At 32.7% G+C, this 17,216-nt stretch overlaps 1 protein-coding gene across 1 annotated transcript in view; it reads left to right on the top strand.

Moving 5' to 3' along the window:
• Positions 1–17,216, top strand: part of LOC129224762 (DNA mismatch repair protein Msh3-like) — a 91,119-nt gene that overhangs the window by 25,839 nt on the left and 48,064 nt on the right. The window contains exons 7-10 of the mRNA XM_054859310.1: positions 772–996; positions 9,509–9,700; positions 12,506–12,638; positions 15,590–15,777. Of these exons, the coding sequence (XP_054715285.1) occupies positions 772–996; positions 9,509–9,700; positions 12,506–12,638; positions 15,590–15,777 (738 nt within the window). The remainder of the gene's footprint in view (positions 1–771; positions 997–9,508; positions 9,701–12,505; positions 12,639–15,589; positions 15,778–17,216) is intronic.

The raw sequence follows: 17,216 nt of genomic DNA on the forward strand, positions 1-17,216 counted from the left end.
GTGTAATGTCAGCCAGCTTCCAATCCTCTAGCACTGCCCCCGAGTTATAAGAAGCATTGAAAATATTTACAATTACATCTGCTAATTCCTCTGCACATTCAACCAAAATTTTTGGATAAATATTATCTGGTTCCGGAGCCTTAGTCTCTTTAATTTTTTTCAAATGACGTAAAACGTCATCCTTGGAAAATACAAAGTCCTCAAGCTGTACTATAGCTTGTGTCTTGTTGGTGTCAACTGTTGAGATACAGTTATCGTTAAAAACACTCGAAAAAAAGTTATTAAGAACATTAGCAATATCACTATCGTCCTGAATTAAAATTCCGTGCTCATCAACCAGTGGCCCAATATGACTATTTCGAACTTTCCCCCGAATTAGCGTATGCAAAAAATCTCTTGGGATTCCTGTTTATGTTATCTGCCAGTCTTTGCTCCAACTCTCTTTTCTGAATCCGTACCAAATACTTAAATTTACGCCTTGCCTTACAATTAACCAGAAGACACTGCCTTACAAATTATGTTGTTAAAAAGAATATTTAAAACAAATAATTCTTGAAAAAAAAAATCTGTATTTTTAAATGAAACTCTTCTTCCTTTTTTTTTATAGTAAAATATTCTGTTGTTCACACAAATGTGCTAGTCTGAGTTTTAACCCAACTAACCCATTCATAAAGACAAAACTAATTAACGTAAAAGTATAATTTTATTCTTTTCAAATGAGATTTTAATAACATTTTTTTTAAATTTTCAATTTGATGTTCTCTGTTATAGATCTGTAAGAGTTGAAAATGTAAGGAGTGAATTGTATGAACAATCGAGTGCTTTAGGGAACATTTCAAAATTTTTATCAGGACAGGAAACTGAAGATTTAGTGTCTGAAACAGTGGATGATATGCAAACTGTTCTGTCTCTGCCTCCTCTCATAATTTCTTGTCTCTCAGCACTTGTAATTCACTTGAAGAACTTTGGTTTGGCAAACATACTAAAAAATATCAGGTAATATTTTGCAATATTTGAATTTATCTAACCTTTCACTTAAATGTAAAAAAGTATAACCTGTCTTTATTTTCTACTTATATGTACATTTTTATGCTTTCTTTTCTTTCTTTCTTTTATTTATTTATTTATTTCTTTTTTTTTCAAATCTAAAACAATTGAAAGTTTTACAATCTTTCTATAGCCATTCTTTAGAGAAAAAATGATATTGCTGATCTTAAAATACATTTGAAGCAAGTAGAAGGAAAGGGGTGTAAGTTAGGGTGGGCCGAAAAAACTTTTTTTGGAAATCTGTTTTTGGATAGTGCGGAAAAGTTGCTATATGGGCCCGTTATTACCCACGAAAAATTTCGCTAAATTTGTTTAATATTTAGCCGGCGCTATTTGACCTTGAAAAACGGAAAAAAGGGCAAAACTGCACTTTTTTCAAAAAAAAAGAGCAAAAATAAAAGTTTGAAGCTAGTTTCAGCAAACATTAGAAGTATCTGTCAGTGAATTAGTGAAATCCTCAAAGACATTTATACATTTCATAGAAGATTTAGCTACGCTTCTTTAAGACTAAAACATGGGAAAAATGAAAAAAAAAAAAGTAGTTTCGAAATAAGTAAATACTGAAATATTACGCAATACGTTACAGTGAAAATTACGCAAGGAAAAACAGTGAAAATTCAATCAATTTTATGCGACATTTGTACGCCCATTTTAAAAAGGGGTCCTCTCTTGTGTCCAATGTCCATCTTTGGGGAAAGAAAAGTTTCCCGGCTGGCTGCTCTCTGAGCTTCAGTCAGAACAAAATTCTGAGCATTCGATTGTTCACTGCAGAACGTGTTAAAGAAAAATTTCGAATGTCATTGCATTATTATCTTTGTTTTGGTATACAATACGACTGTTATGGAGAAACGTACGAAAAAGAAAGTAACGCGAGCAAGCACAATTAGCCTTCTATTTGGACTTGGAAAAGATTTGTCTCCTCCCGATGCTTTATTTCTTCCAACATATGAAAACATTATCAGATGATATCAAATCACTGGAATGCAAATAAAGGGAGAAGGAAGTAAGCAACTATCTTCTGCAAGTGTAGCCGCTGTAGTTGCAAAAAAAAAGTTATTGATATTTGGGAGCGTGCTTCCCTTCCCGTTGTTTCAATAAGGAGAGTGATTACCATGATTTTATCTTATTATTCTAAATATAATAGCGCAAGAAAAAAAGCTAAGAATATAAAGATGCAAATTTTACAATCAAAGCTAGGCAAATTTAAAGCAGAGGCTACGACTTTGTTTGACATTTGTGCCTGCAAAAATGCGCAGATTTATATTCGTGTAATTGCAGAAAAAAAGCAAAAGTCCCTGATAGAGAAAAACAATTTCTAATTGATCAAAGAACAGTAAGAAAACTGGCTATTGGGAAAGTGGGTAAGGTAACAACCCAGAAACTACGAAAAAGAGAAAAAAGATGCCAGAAAATTGAAATAAGTGCTGTTTTGGATGAGAAAGACATATCAGTACCCAGCACAAGTGGATTGAGGGTTAAGGAAAGTCATATTACATTGAATGAACCTGAAACAGAGCTTGAATCAGGAGAAAGCACAAAAAATACAGATGACGATTTTAAATTGAACTATCCACTTTCAAGAAAACATAAGCAAACTGATGCGCCATCAACAATGACAAGTCAAATGAGATTTTCTATGCCTCATACTGCTTTAGCAGCGTTTGTTACGCTTGTATATAGACTCTCCAACTCCATCAGAAAATCTTGCTTGTAAAGTATGTAATGTTAGCTTATGCTCCAATGTGGTTTGAAATAAAAATGAAACCGAACTGCCAATATGGTGCCCAACATTTTTGGAAAATGATTTCTCTTGCAAGGCAGTTTCTAGACCACGTTAAGGAGATAATTTTCAAAGTTCTCTCAAATAATGCATATTTCGCCCATCCTGAACAGCTACTGTTGACAATGTTGTTTGACTCAAGAAAATACATTCGGGAATTAGCTGTTAGGCGCATTCTGAACTCTAGAAATAAGAAGACGAAGAGCTTGGATGGTGTATGATTTTTTAAGCATCCTAAACTCAATTTTGAAGCCGTTGATTATGTTGATTTAGTTGATTGGGCAAACTATGTTGTAACAGAGCCACCTCTTACAATGCATGTAAAAGACCAACAATTGAAAGAAATGTGCAAAGAACAGCCTACATAGTTCACTTTCGAGAAATTTCCCCGTCACACGCAAGCTGTGAAACGTTGTGTGAAACTAATAACTGAAGCTGCAATAAAAATTCATAGTGAAACTGCACGAGATGGATACATTCGTGCCAAACTTCAAGCTAGGAAAGAACTTTCATCATTTGATAACAAGGGACAATATTATTCCAAAAAATAATATTCATTATGCATGAGCTATTATAAATCAAATTTGAAGATTTCTCTTTCAAAATTTTATGATCTCTATATGTAATTCTAGAAAATGTATGATACTATTAAGTGATAATAATTACTATGATTAATAGTGCTATTTAATTAATTAGTCGATGATTTAATTTTGAAAAATAATTTTCACATTGGTTTTTAAAGAAATTCAATATTTTTTCATTTTTCTCCAATTTTTGATGTTGGAAAGGAGTGGTTAAATGTTCATTAAAATCAATGAAACATTTTATGAGCTCGAACTGGCTCATTATATAACATTTTCGGTGCATTCCAGCAAAATATTTGAAATTTTGTTTTTTAAAAAAAATTTCGATAAAAATTCATTTTTCTCTTTTTTTTTCGGTTTTTCAGTGTCAAATAGCGCCGGCTAGATATTTTTTAATATCCAAGACATTTTTTGTGAGTGCTAACTAGCTCACTATGCAACTTTTGCGCACTATCCAAAAATTGATTTCGAAAAAAAAAAAAATTTCGGCCCACCCTAGTGTACGTGCCAAAATTAAAAATTTGAAGATAACAAGCACAAATGGTAGGAGAACCTCTCCTCTGTTTTAAAGCAAGAGATGATAATAGAAGAAGGGGTGGTGCAAATACAAAAGTGATGACGAACAACAGGCTATGGGCCCAGCTAGGCTGGTCCTAGTAAATTTACAATCCCCAGTGAACATCAATGGCCCTCTTAAAACTACCTACTCCCTTGCTCATTACCACTTCTTCTGGTAAGCTGTTCCAAAGTTCCACTACCCTGCTAAAATAATAATTTTTCCTAATATCCATGTTAGCCTGAGATTTAAATAGCTTAAAACAATGACCCCTTGTCCTGTTTTCAGTGCTAAACTTTAGCCCTGTAACATCTTTCGTTTTAATAAATTTAAACAACTGAATCATGTCCCCTCGGTCTCTTCTTTGCTCAAGCCTGTACATTTTTAGTATTCTAAGCCTGGAATCGTAGTCTAAATGAGAAAGTACATTTATTAGCCTCTTGTAGCCCGCCTTTGAACCCTTTCCAATACATTAATATGTTTCTTAAGATAAGGAGACCAAAACTGAACAGCATACTCCAAATGAGGTCTTACCAAACTTCTATATAAGGGCAGAATAACTTCTTTAGATTTGTTTGAAGTAGATCTATTGATAAACCCAAGCATCTTATTAACTTTGTTACTAGCTATGCTGCACTGTTGACTAAACTTTAAATCCTGACTTATTAAGATGCAAAGATCAGTAACTTTTTCTGTCTGACTAATGACTGGCCTTTGCAAATAATAACTTGTACACTTATTTCCATGCCCTAGCTGTAGCACTTGACATTTCCCAACATTAACAGCCATACCCCATTTATCAGCCCACTCCGTTATATGATCTAGATCCTCTTGCAGCTGATTTGCTTGTTCTTCATTTTCTACACTCCCCATAACTTTGGCATCATCAGCAAAACAATTCATGTTCCCAGAAATATTTTTATGAATATTGTTCATAAAAATAATGAACAAAATAGGCCCTAACACTGATCCTTGAGGAACCCCTCTTAAAACCTCACTCCAATTAGAATAATTTCCCCTCACAACTACCCTTTGTTTCCTTCCAGTCAGCCAGTTTTTTACTCAAATGAAAATTTTCCCTCCTATTCCTATATCAGCTAATTTGCTAAGTAGAGCAACGTGCGGTACCTTAACGAAAGCTTTTTGAAAATCAATGTAAACATCTACAGGCTTCTTATTGTCTAAAGCCATGGTAACTTTGTGATAGAAATGTAATAAATTAGTTGCACAAGAATTACCTTTCCTGAAACCTTACTGAAAAACTAGTCAATAGATTATTTATTAGTCTCTAAAATATTTACAATCTTAATTTTTATCAATGTTTCAAAAATTTTGCAACTGAAGTTAGACTCACAGGTCTATAATTTCCCGCACTCCCTTTAGACCCTTTCTTGAAGAGTGGTGTAATGTCAGCCAGCTTCCAATCCTCTAGCACTGCCCCCGAGTTATAAGAAGCATTGAAAATATTTACAATTACATCTGCTAATTCCTCGGCACATTCAACCAAAATTTTTGGATAAATATTATCTGGTTCCGGAGCCTTAGTCTCTTTAATTTTTTTCAAATGAAGTAAAACGTCATCCCTGGAAAATACAAAGTCCTCAAACTGTACTATAGCTTGTGTCTTGCTGGTGTCAGCTGTTGAAATCGTTATCGAGTGTTATCGTTAAAACACTCGAAAAAAAGTTATTAAGAACATTAGCAATATCACTATCGTCCTGAATGAAATTTCGGTGATCAACCAGTGGCACAATATGATTATTTCAAACTTTCCCCGAAGCAAAAAAACCTCTTAGGACTCACAGATCTATGTTATCTGCCAGTCTTTGCTCCAACTCTCTTTTCTGAATCCGTACCAAGTACTTAAATTTACGCTTTGCCTTACAATATTGGAGTCTATCTGCACAGTGACCAGTTTCTTTAAACCTATGAAAAGCGGCTTGCTTGTAATTTAGAGCATCTTTAGTTTCCCTGGAGAGCCACATTGGCCAAATTTTAGTGTTGACACCCTTTCTCCTAAAAAGAACATGATCCCCAACCGTTTTTGCTAGATTTTCCTTAAACTCAGCCCACTGAAGATTCACATTGCTATTGTTCAATCCAGAAGAAAAAACTGCTTTCAAACTCTGCCTAAGTGCCACAAAATCAGTATTTCTCAAATTGGGCACAAGACTAAAATTCTCTACTTTGTGCATATCAAATTTAATCTAAAACCTAATACTGTTGTAGTCACTATCTCCAATGCGTTCCCCTACACATAAGCCTTGAACAGAACCTTCCATGTCACATAAAACTAGATCCAAAATCAGGTCCTCTTGAGTACCCTGAATTACAATTTGATCTAAGAAACAGTCACTAATTACAGTGGAGCATCAAAAATCCGCCACCCTGAAATCCGCCAACATCCAAAATCCACGTCGATTTTCCCCAAAACTTCATTTTGCCAGAAAATCATTTTTGCGAACGTAAAACTGCTGTTTTTTTGAGCAATAATCCGCCGCTATCAAATTTCGTACCGTTTAGCTCTAAATCACAGGATAAATAAATGATCCCAACGCTATTACACTCATTAGCAAAATGGTTTGTGTTACTTTACATTCGACACAATGACTGCAAGATGAGCTGTAGCGGAGCTGAATGAAAAAATTCTAATCTCGGAGGGTTTCAGGTAGGAGAACACTACCTGGAATTTTTAGAACAACAAGATATTGTGTCGGAGCAAGAACTCCTAATGCTGTATAACATACAAAAAAGACTTAAGCTTAAACTATCAAAAAATATGAAACAAGCTACAATTTCTGAAATGTTTTCAAAATGTTAATAGCTAATGATTTGTCAACTTGTATATATTAAATAATGTAAATAACTGTAACTATTATATTTTTATTCCTTGTTGTTTTTATTTTTCCAATTTAAAGGTACAACTCCCAGCTATTTCCTTAGTGACCTGAAATCCGCAAAATCAAAAATCCGCACAACCACTTCTCCCAATTTGTGCGGATTTTTGATGCTCCACTGTACTTTCAAAAATTTCTCTTCTCTACATACATACATATACTACATATACATACATATACATACATATACTACATATACATACATATACATACATATACATACATATACATACCTATACATACATATACATACCTATACTACATATACATACATATACATACATGTACTACATATACATATATATACTATATACACTACTACATACAGCATGCTTTGGAAAAAGGTTTCAGTAAAAGCCTACCTAGGGTTTGAACTTAGCAAGCATTTTACTCAAACCTCTTAAGAATCCACTTACACCTCTTTGCTCCCCACTGCTTCATTTTTAAGGATTAGTAACTCAAATTCGTTCAAAGCTTAAGTCTCAATGAACAATAAAGTGATTTTTCTTACTGTTTGGAACACACTTTACTATAGCATTTAATAGTTATGCTATATTTTTATTTTTTACTGAAAGTTCAATTACATTACAACAGAAAACAAAAGCAGATAACTTTCATGCAGCTGGAAGAATATTTCAAATTAATTTATCTGTTTTATTTTTTATTTTTCCACTGTATATGTAACTCCTGCAGGTGATGCTTTCAAAAATTAAGTTCTGCTAAAATAAAAATGTATACAACTGACTTATGGAACTGCTTTAACATGGAAAAGAAACGTCACCTGAAGGAGTTTTTACAGGATTTGCAATGGTGCCAAATTCAAAACCATGGAGTAATTCTTTATTGTAGAAGGACCAATTCTATGGTTCTAAAATTAAAATTTGAGAATATTTTTTAATTTTTGAAAACTTTTTACATCCTACTCTTGATGCCAAAGTACCTATGTACCAAATTCGTTGAAGCTCTAATATAGATTGAATTTGTGTAAAAAACATTTGTTCAAACAAAAGCTCTATTTTATTTATTTATTTATTATTATTATCATTTTAAACTAATTTTGGAATTTTCTAGCAGGGCTAGACAATCTCCATGAATCCAAATATCTCTAAAAAGTTTAAAAATAATTGTAGGCTGCAAACAAGGGTGCCCATATGCAAAATTTCCCCCATGGTTTAACAGAATATTTTCCCCATGGAAACCGATTTCAGTACAGATTAGAGATATTAAAATTTGACATTTTTAATAACTTATACATTAATTGCTGGAAAAGAAATTTTTATACATTTTTGCAAAGAAAAAAAGCACTAAAAGCAAGGAAGTTCTCATTTCTAAGGGTGGGTGGGGAGGGGCTCAATCCCCCATGCCCCCCTATATGGGCGCCCTTGGTTGCAAAGGATCTCATCCTTTGCAAATCCCAAACAAACTAAAATGTGAGCAGGTGAAGCCTCACCAACAGAACACCAATAGCTTTCTGGAAAGATCTTATGACCATCACAAATCTGAGCTCTTATACAGTAGGCACCGCTTAATGTGATGACGGTTAATGTTATCATTCGCTTAATGTTATCAGAATCACGAAGTCCCGGAACAATTGTATGTTAACACAAGTTAAAAAAGTCGGATATTGTAATCAGCGTCTTCGTTTATTGTTATCACTTTTCCATAAACTTTCAATTTTTTCTCCGTTTTTGTTCCTCAATTAACAGAAATACATAGGCAAACCCTGACGAGACTAACTTTCTGTGTAGCATTTTGTGGTTTTCAATAGCAATTTAAAATTTTTCTAAGAATGAAGCTATAGAAAGTTCGACCCAGTGACCACAGACTCCCCCTAAGGAAACTTTCTTTTGCACCTAAGAAAATTCAGTCGCTGGACATGTTGCAGGCATTGATGTAGGACCTAAATTGTTGCCATTACTTTGTCAACTATTAAAGAACTATGTCGAGATTGAAAACAAAGCGAAGTTAAATTAAAATTGTAACAACAAGCAAAACCATGCTGGAAAAGATAGAAAAACTGAATGTGCTCTGAAACTGGTTTACGAATGTCAGGGAAAACTGTCATATTTTACTTCACCTATTACTATGTGATTAAAAATTGCATAATTTAGCTTTAAATTTTTATAATTCAGATATTTCCATTCTGTTAATTTAATAATTTATAATTTGAAACTGCGTTCAGTTGAGTCATTGTGATTTTAATTTGAGGTTGCCAAAATAAATGCACCTTAATTGAAAAAAAAAAAAAAACATTATTTTGTGTCTTCTTGATTCTTTTCGGTTATTGTTATCAAATTGTATTTGTCCCAAAGTGATCACATTAAGCGGCGCCTATTGTATATCCACTGAAAAATCTGGGGTAGGTGGTATGTTGGGATCTATGTCTAATCTATGAGTCTGAAAGATTCACCCGGACATTTTGCGAAGTGCCATGAGTGGATGGGAGGAGTTTTCATTTTTTTTTTAATTTAACTTTGTTTTTGACTTGGTGGAAATCTGACAAAAAGGGAGATTCCCAGGAAGACACTCTGCTTTATTCATACAGTTTTAAAATCCCATATTTATCATTGCTTATAACTTTAATTCTGTACTTACTCTTTAATAAATGTTACTTGTAATTTTGTGCTTTTATTATTATAATTAGATACATAAAGTTGTATTCAGAGCAAAGGAAAATGGAATTAAGTGCAGCAACTGTAAAAGGTTTAGAACTTTTGGAAAACAATTCTTGTCACTCAGAATATGGAAGCTTGTTTTGGGCTATTAACAAAACATCAACAAAATTTGGTGAACGAATGCTCAAAAAGTGGATTTCTAAGCCTTTAAAATGCCTAAAGTAAGTTATTATTTTACAATCCAATTTATAACTAGGTTAAGGAATTTCTCTAACTATTTCACTTCTTACTTATTTTATTTTAGTAGTTTAAAAGCTTTTTAAGAAGAGTTTGTTCTTGTGATCTGTAATTTTTTAGGCTACAGAGCAGTTAGTTTGTGATGTGGAGAAAAATTGTCAGTAATGGCATAAAAATAATTACAATAATTTTAACATTGTAGTTTTGTGAACACTAGTAACTGTTAAATGTCGAAGTAACAGTACAAAGTCAGAAACTAACTGCAGATTTATACTTTGATTTAAAAATATAATTGCTATGATTAGAACTTTACTTAGTTGCCTATAAAAAGCAGTTTTCATAAGTATTTGAAAATGTTTCATAACCATTTTACAGTTTTTTTAACTAAATTTTTTCGAATGCTACCAATATTTGCTATATAGAAAATATACTTTAGCTAGGTCATACCATTTACATACAGTATGGCATAGCTTCTAATCTTCTCCATTTTGCAGTAACTTCTTACATTTTTGTTCTATCTTCTGTGCAGAAAATAAAATCTTCCACCTTTCCCCAACCTTTTTAGTATGTATTCATTAAAACATCTGAGCATTTTCAAACCACAAGAGAGTTCATTTTCATTATGAATGATAATGTCATGACAGGAATGAGGTTCTACATGACTACAAAATTTCACGCCAATTGGCTTTCACTTTCTTTTTCAAAATCGCTGCATTGGCTGATAAAGTTGTTCCTTTTTGTGGAGTTGTGCTGCTTCAAATAACCTCAATCCGTACTGTAGAATCCAAAACTCGCATAATTCAATCACACACTACATTCAGACTATTATCCTACGTCCAGGGGCGTAGCTAAGGGGGGGTTTTGGGGATACTCCCTTCCCCCCGAAACGTTAGTCTCAAAAAAAAAAGAGAAAAGAAGAGAGAAGAGAAAGAAAAAAAAGAAAAAAAATCAAAACGACTTTTTTTCGAGTAACAAAGGTCAAAAATTCACTTTGCCCCCCCCCCCCCCCAATGCCATTGAAAATCTCCATGTGTGACCCTCAAGCATAAGACGCCTCCCTCTGCTGCGACAATTTTTTGATAATTGAGTGAAATTTGACACTTTGCTTTAAAAATGAGATTGATTTGTTAAATCCACGTATATGCAGCCTTTCTTTGTCATAGATTCTGTAAATTGTTAAATATGTTTAATTTTATGAGCCGCGCAGTGGGAATACAGTCATATTTCATTGCATACAGTCGAATCTGTATATTTCGAATTTCACATTAAAGAAAAAAAATCGAGATAAAGAGGTTTTGAAATACGGGGTCTTAAAGAAACTTTTTATAGAAATTTGAAATATGATTGTGAAAATTTGAAATCGATAATAAAGACAATATGGGCTCTTGATTAAAATTCCTCTTTATTAGTTTTGTTAGGTATTTATTCTATTATTACATTATTAAGTGCTTTATTGCCAGTTTAAGGAATCATTTTGACAGTAAAAGAAACTTTAAGCATATCTTTTTCAAGAAAAAGTCTTTTATTGCTTTTTGGACCCTGATTTTTTTTTTTTTTTTTTGGATTCATTATTTATCCTCTTGAGGTAAGCAATATATTATATATATATATATATATATATATATATATATATATATATATATATATATATATATATATATAAGAAGTAACCCCCCCCCCCCCCCGAAAGTCGGGTCTATCTACGCCTCTGCCTACGTCCTCTGTCATTTTAAACCAGTAACAATGATGAAATCTCATTTAAATCGCCAATCTGATATCAAATTTCTCAAGTGACTGTGTTGAAAACTGTATGAAAAACTAATCTGAGGCTTATGAGAATCGGGTTGAATTTTTCAGCAACAACATTGATCTGACCGGTTTGGATTTTCATTTGCTGCTTTATCACTTAATTATTCTGGTCAGAGGTGTCCACCTAAATGGGTCATGGCGCAGACTGCCCCATAGAAAGTTTTAATGGGGTTGAAGGGTACTATTCTCATTTTTACTGGATGCCCTCTTGCCTTTAGGGGAAAGGGTTGGACACCCCTGATTCTGGTTCACCATTTTGTGCATTTTCTTAGTTTTGTGTTTAATACCCATGCCTTGATATCCAATCAGAAATATTATAGCAAACATTGCAAGAAGACTACTCTGTACAAGTCATTCCTTATCATACTTTGATCCAATATTGGCATTAGTGCTCTTTCTGAAAAGTATGCCTTTGTTAATTCAAAACTGCACATGTTAAAAAGCAGTGGCGCAGCCAGTGGGCTATAGGGGGGTCATAACTCTCCCCATCAAGTTCATAATCAATTGTTTTTATTGATGAAGTAATTAAAGATATTGATAATAAACTAACATTTACAAGATTTATTTAAATTTGTATCAAAGTACTATATTAATTATATCTAATCAAGACTTAGTGTTTAATTGTTTTCAATAAAAATTTTATGGTAGTAAGTACACATAATAACCATTCAATTAATTTCATTAATAAAACAGCTGGTTTAATTTTATCATTCCAAAATAATGTCACCTAAAATCTTCAGCATTTTTAGAAATAAGTTAGCAGCTATGGTGTGATAGGACAAGAGCAAATTTTATATTGCATTGAATTTATAATTTACTATAAGGATTTTTTTCCGTTATAGCCACATGCAAAATGAGTAATAATTTTTTGGTTATTTTATTCTTTTAAAAATAAGATAAATTAAACTTCTTTTTTATCTTTCATTTAGATTTTTTGATACATAAAGGTAAAATGTTTGTATTTCTTTATTTATTTTCAGACTCATAAATGAAAGATTAGACATTGTTACTGAAATAATTCATTCTGATTCAGTTATTTTTAAAGTTATCGAAAATACACTTTATAGAATGACTGATTTAGAAAAGATTTTGTGTTCTGTTTTACACGGCAAGGTAAGTTTTAAATTTTTTGTCATTTCTTGCCAAATCTTATTTATGAAATCTTCAAATGGTGTGCTATCTTACCTTTTATAAATGGATTTTCTGTCTTTCTAAATTGTATATTTATTAATTTCCCACATGACTGATTTTTTCATGGACTAGTGAATGCAACAATTTTAAGACTGAGAAATTCTGAAAAAAGATAAGGCATCACCTCTCCAGTAGTTTTAATAACAATGAGTTGCCCTTGTAACAAAACAAAAAAGAATAATTTCCAAAACTAAATGAAAAAAACTCCTGTATTAACAAAAATAATTTGAAGGTGTCAGGAGCACATAGGTATGTATTTAAATGCTTTAATAACTAAAAAAAATTATAGTTAAATAAATACTTGCTTTGTTCTTTTTGTTAACCCTAGAAGGATGGCGTTTTCCATATACCTAGAAAGACTAGCAGCTGCCATTTTGACTGCCATACTTAAAAGATTGGAAGTTTCTTCTTTTCAGGATTTTCAATCATAGGAAAGTTTTGTTTCAATATGTCAGAAATTGATTTAACATTTTAATCATAATATAGTCTGCAAATCAATCTCAGGCAGTTTTTTTTTAATTTTATGTTTGATCAAGAGAAATACACCTGCTTTACAAAATTGGTATTGAAAAAGAGAAAATTTGTACAAAAAAGAGGAACTTTTCTTATCATGTAATAACTAACAAGTATTTTCAACCATGCATGTGTTTGTTTTTAAAATTACCTATATATTGTACGTAATATATCATACATTACTATCTTTTACAGTATTTAGGAATACTCATCATTTTCACTTTGCCTGTATATGATCCATAAACAGTTTTTTTGCAATCAGAACAAATGTTCGTAGATTTATTTCCGCATTGTTCCATTTGACACTGTTTAAATATTTTTCTTGAGGCACAGACTTTATTATATGTAGCAAAGTTAATCAGTAGAGGTGAAAATGGAGAATTCTGTTTTTGAAATTTTTTTTTCTTCCAGTTTTGGACCCTCTTCCCTTTACCGGTTTCTATATCTTGTGCATCAGTTTTTTTCAGCGAGGTTTCATCTGATTCTGACTCTTAAGAACAGTCTTTTTCTGCAAATCTAGGTCCGAAAAATGTTTGCAACAATCTGATGAAAGCAACTTATTTTCATTACTAGGAATATATTCCTCTTCAGATAACTGAGTTCAGACTGTTCATGTTCAACCAAATCAGAATATGTTTTAGATAAATCTGCAAAAGTTTCAGGAATTCATGTACTGATAAGCTTGTCAATGAATTCTAAATTCAAGTGTTACTGCGAAAAAATGTTTGTGTGAATATGAACTGACTGAGCACTTCAATATCACCAAAGGAAAAAAAGATCGATGTTTCAAGCAGGTGTTTCGCATTTTCCTAACAGTTCAAAGAACGAAACCTGACCAGCAGGTGCTACTGAAGTCTAAAAGAACATTACTCACCCTGACAAATAACAATAATCCATAGTACACACGTCTGGTAAGAGAAAAGAGACAGAACGGAAGCACAAATAACAGTTCATTGAGCGGTCAAAATCCATCTTTCTAGGTATAAACATTTATAGCGACTGTAATAATGAGCCTAAAGAAAAAAAAAATAGTTTTGTGAGATCTTAATAAATAGTTAGGAAAAGTCAATGAAGGAAAAAAAGTTTGAAAATTAAAAGCAGCAAGTATAAGCATTTGAAACTCATTTGTGGTCAAAATGACCACTTCCGTCTTTCTAGTGTTAAAGCAATCATAACTGAAGATAACTTTGATTTCTCAAGGCCTTTTTTTTCTCGATAATCAATATTAATAAGTCTGATGTGGTTCTGTTTTATAGAAGTTTTAAGATGATTTGTATTAGTTTGAAGAAGGTTCTTTTAGGTACTGTGACTGGTAAGAGTCAAAAAAAAAAAAAAAAAAAAAATCAATCATGCTCTAATGGACGCAGAAAAAGTTTAGAGAAGGTGATTGAAATTTATCAACAACAGCTTTGTGACTTACTTTATGTTATAAGATTTCTAAACTTTGTATTTCAAAGAGTTTTTCCATATAGTTATTTAACTATAGAAGTTATCCATTTTGCCATTATCATAGTACTTATTAGCTTAATTTTCAAAACTGTAAGGACAGTCAGGTAAGTAACAATGACTACAACCCCAACCAGCAAAAAGAATTTTATTGCTGTTCTTTCGATGCGGGATTGCATGAAAAGATTTTAAATATTTACTTGAAACCCTGCTAAAATCTGTAAAGATAAAACACAAATACAAACGTGACAACCAGAAACAGGCTGTGGGCTCAGCTAGGCTGGTACCTGTCACTTTATTAGTCCCCAATGAAGATCAATGGCCCTCTTAAAGCTATCCACCCCCTTGCTCATTAGCACTTCTTCCGGTAAGCTGTTCCAAGTGCCCACAACCCTACTAAAGTAGGAGTTTTTCCTAATTTCAAGTTTAGCTTGAGATTTGAATAGCTTAAAACAATGACCCCTCGTCCTGCTTTCAGTGCTAAAATCTAATCCATTAACATCATTCATTTTGATAAATTTAAACAACTGAATCATCTCCCCTCTGGCCCTCCTTTGCTCCATGCTATACATATTAAGCCTATTAAGTCTGGTATCATAATCTAAATCTGAAAGTCCTGTTACTAGTTTAGTTTCCTTTCTTTGAGCCCTTTCCAATGCATAAATATTTTTCCTCTGATAAGACAACCAAAACTGCACTGCATACTCGAAATGGGGTCTTACTAAACTCCTATATAAAGGTAGAAAAACCTTCTTAGATTTGTTTGAAATAGGTCTATTCATAAACCCAAGCATTCTGGATACATAAAAGTCTTCAAAAAGAACCTGATATTTATATACCATGTGCATTTTTGTGTCACTATCGTTTGTTTGATTTTATTAAGCTAATTTTGGAACATATGCAATTATTTTCAGTGCAGCTGTTGTGATTTTCTCAAGTTAATTGAGGCATTTGAAAAAATTAGAAAGGAGTTCCTTGCAGTGTTGGATAAAATTGGTACAGAAATTCAAACAGAAAAGCTGAAAATCACTTTGATGGCTATTGCGAATCAACTTCAGCACATTGAAGAATTTAAAACCAATATCAATCCTGAAGCTGCAAAGTAAGCATATTTCCTCCCTTCATTTATATATAAATACTAGGGTTCACCCAGTGGTCGAAATTGGACCATATTCATTACTGAATATTTGAGAAAACTTATATGAATTTTCCTGTTTCTAATATTTTTATTTTTACTCTTGTACATTCGTTTACTGTACATCTGGGAACACATAATTTTTACATGTACTCACAATACCAAACAGTAATAATTTATTATAATTTTGCTTTCTGTATCTGGCATAGCATAGCCTATTAAGACTTTTACACCAAAAAAGCCCTAATAGAACCAAAGCTTTGTGTATGTTAATCGTAAAATAAATGAAGAAAGGGGACATTTCAATTATTGGGAAATTGGCGCGGCCGTCAAATTCTTGGCGGGAATAATTTCCTTTTAGATACCATGTTGCCCTCTGGTAACCCTATATAAATTTCTCTACTCTTTGTTTACGTATGCGTAGGAAAAACATTTCTTGCTCTGGCATTGGTGCCAAAAAACTGACGCCAATGGATAAATATCGCCAATTTTCCAATTTTTTCGAAATCTTCTCGAATGAAATAAAATGATGCCGCAAAACTCAGTTGATACGTAAAACTTCTATGTAAAAAAAAAACTTCTAAAAAAGTCTACTATCATTGATTAAGTTACCTTAACCTTTGCTATTAGAAGTGTAAAATTTCGAACCATCAAATGACTCTGGACAGTGCAATAATAGAAACAAAAAATGGTTTTTGATCATTTTTCATTGTAAGTAGCTGAGAATAAGCTATAATTTTCCGAAATAATTTAAAAAACTATCTAGAATTTATTTTTATATTTTCGTGAAAGTATCCCTCTGTTAAATATCAAGATAAAGATCAAGTTCAAAAGTAGAAAATGCTCCTACCTGTCAGAAGGGAAGGGTCAAGAACTCCAAACTGCATAATTGAGGATCCCAACACTTTATTAGACAGACGACACAAAACAAGTACATACACACAAGAAGAATTGGAACGCATCTGCTCGCTCGTCAGCATAGGCGGATTTAGGACTGAGTTCCTGGGGGGGCAAGAATTTTTTTTTTTTTTAGCAACATTTTTATTGCCCCCCACTCCCATGTTTTTGTCTGTTTCCCGTGCTGCATAAGTCCATGCTTTACTTTTTTGTGTGTCGTTTTCATTAATGTGTGTTTTCATGCTGTCCTTTTTGAATTGACCTTAAGAGAGGGAGCTGATATCAAGAGAGTGACGCAGGGCTCCCTTTTAAGTGGGAAATAGAACATCTCCAATTTTAGAGGGCAGGGGGTTTCTCCCCCGGAGGAAATTTTGTAAAATGGATATGAAATTCTGCATTATGAAGCCTTATAAAGGTTAACTGGATAGGCATAGAAATTGATGAGTAGATTATACAGTTGTACAGTATTGTTCAAACTTTGTAAGAAACAGCCATTTTAAGTTTGAAAG

The sequence above is a fragment of the Uloborus diversus genome, chromosome 6 (assembly GCF_026930045.1).
Source record: "Uloborus diversus isolate 005 chromosome 6, Udiv.v.3.1, whole genome shotgun sequence".
Taxonomy (NCBI): domain Eukaryota; kingdom Metazoa; phylum Arthropoda; class Arachnida; order Araneae; family Uloboridae; genus Uloborus; species Uloborus diversus.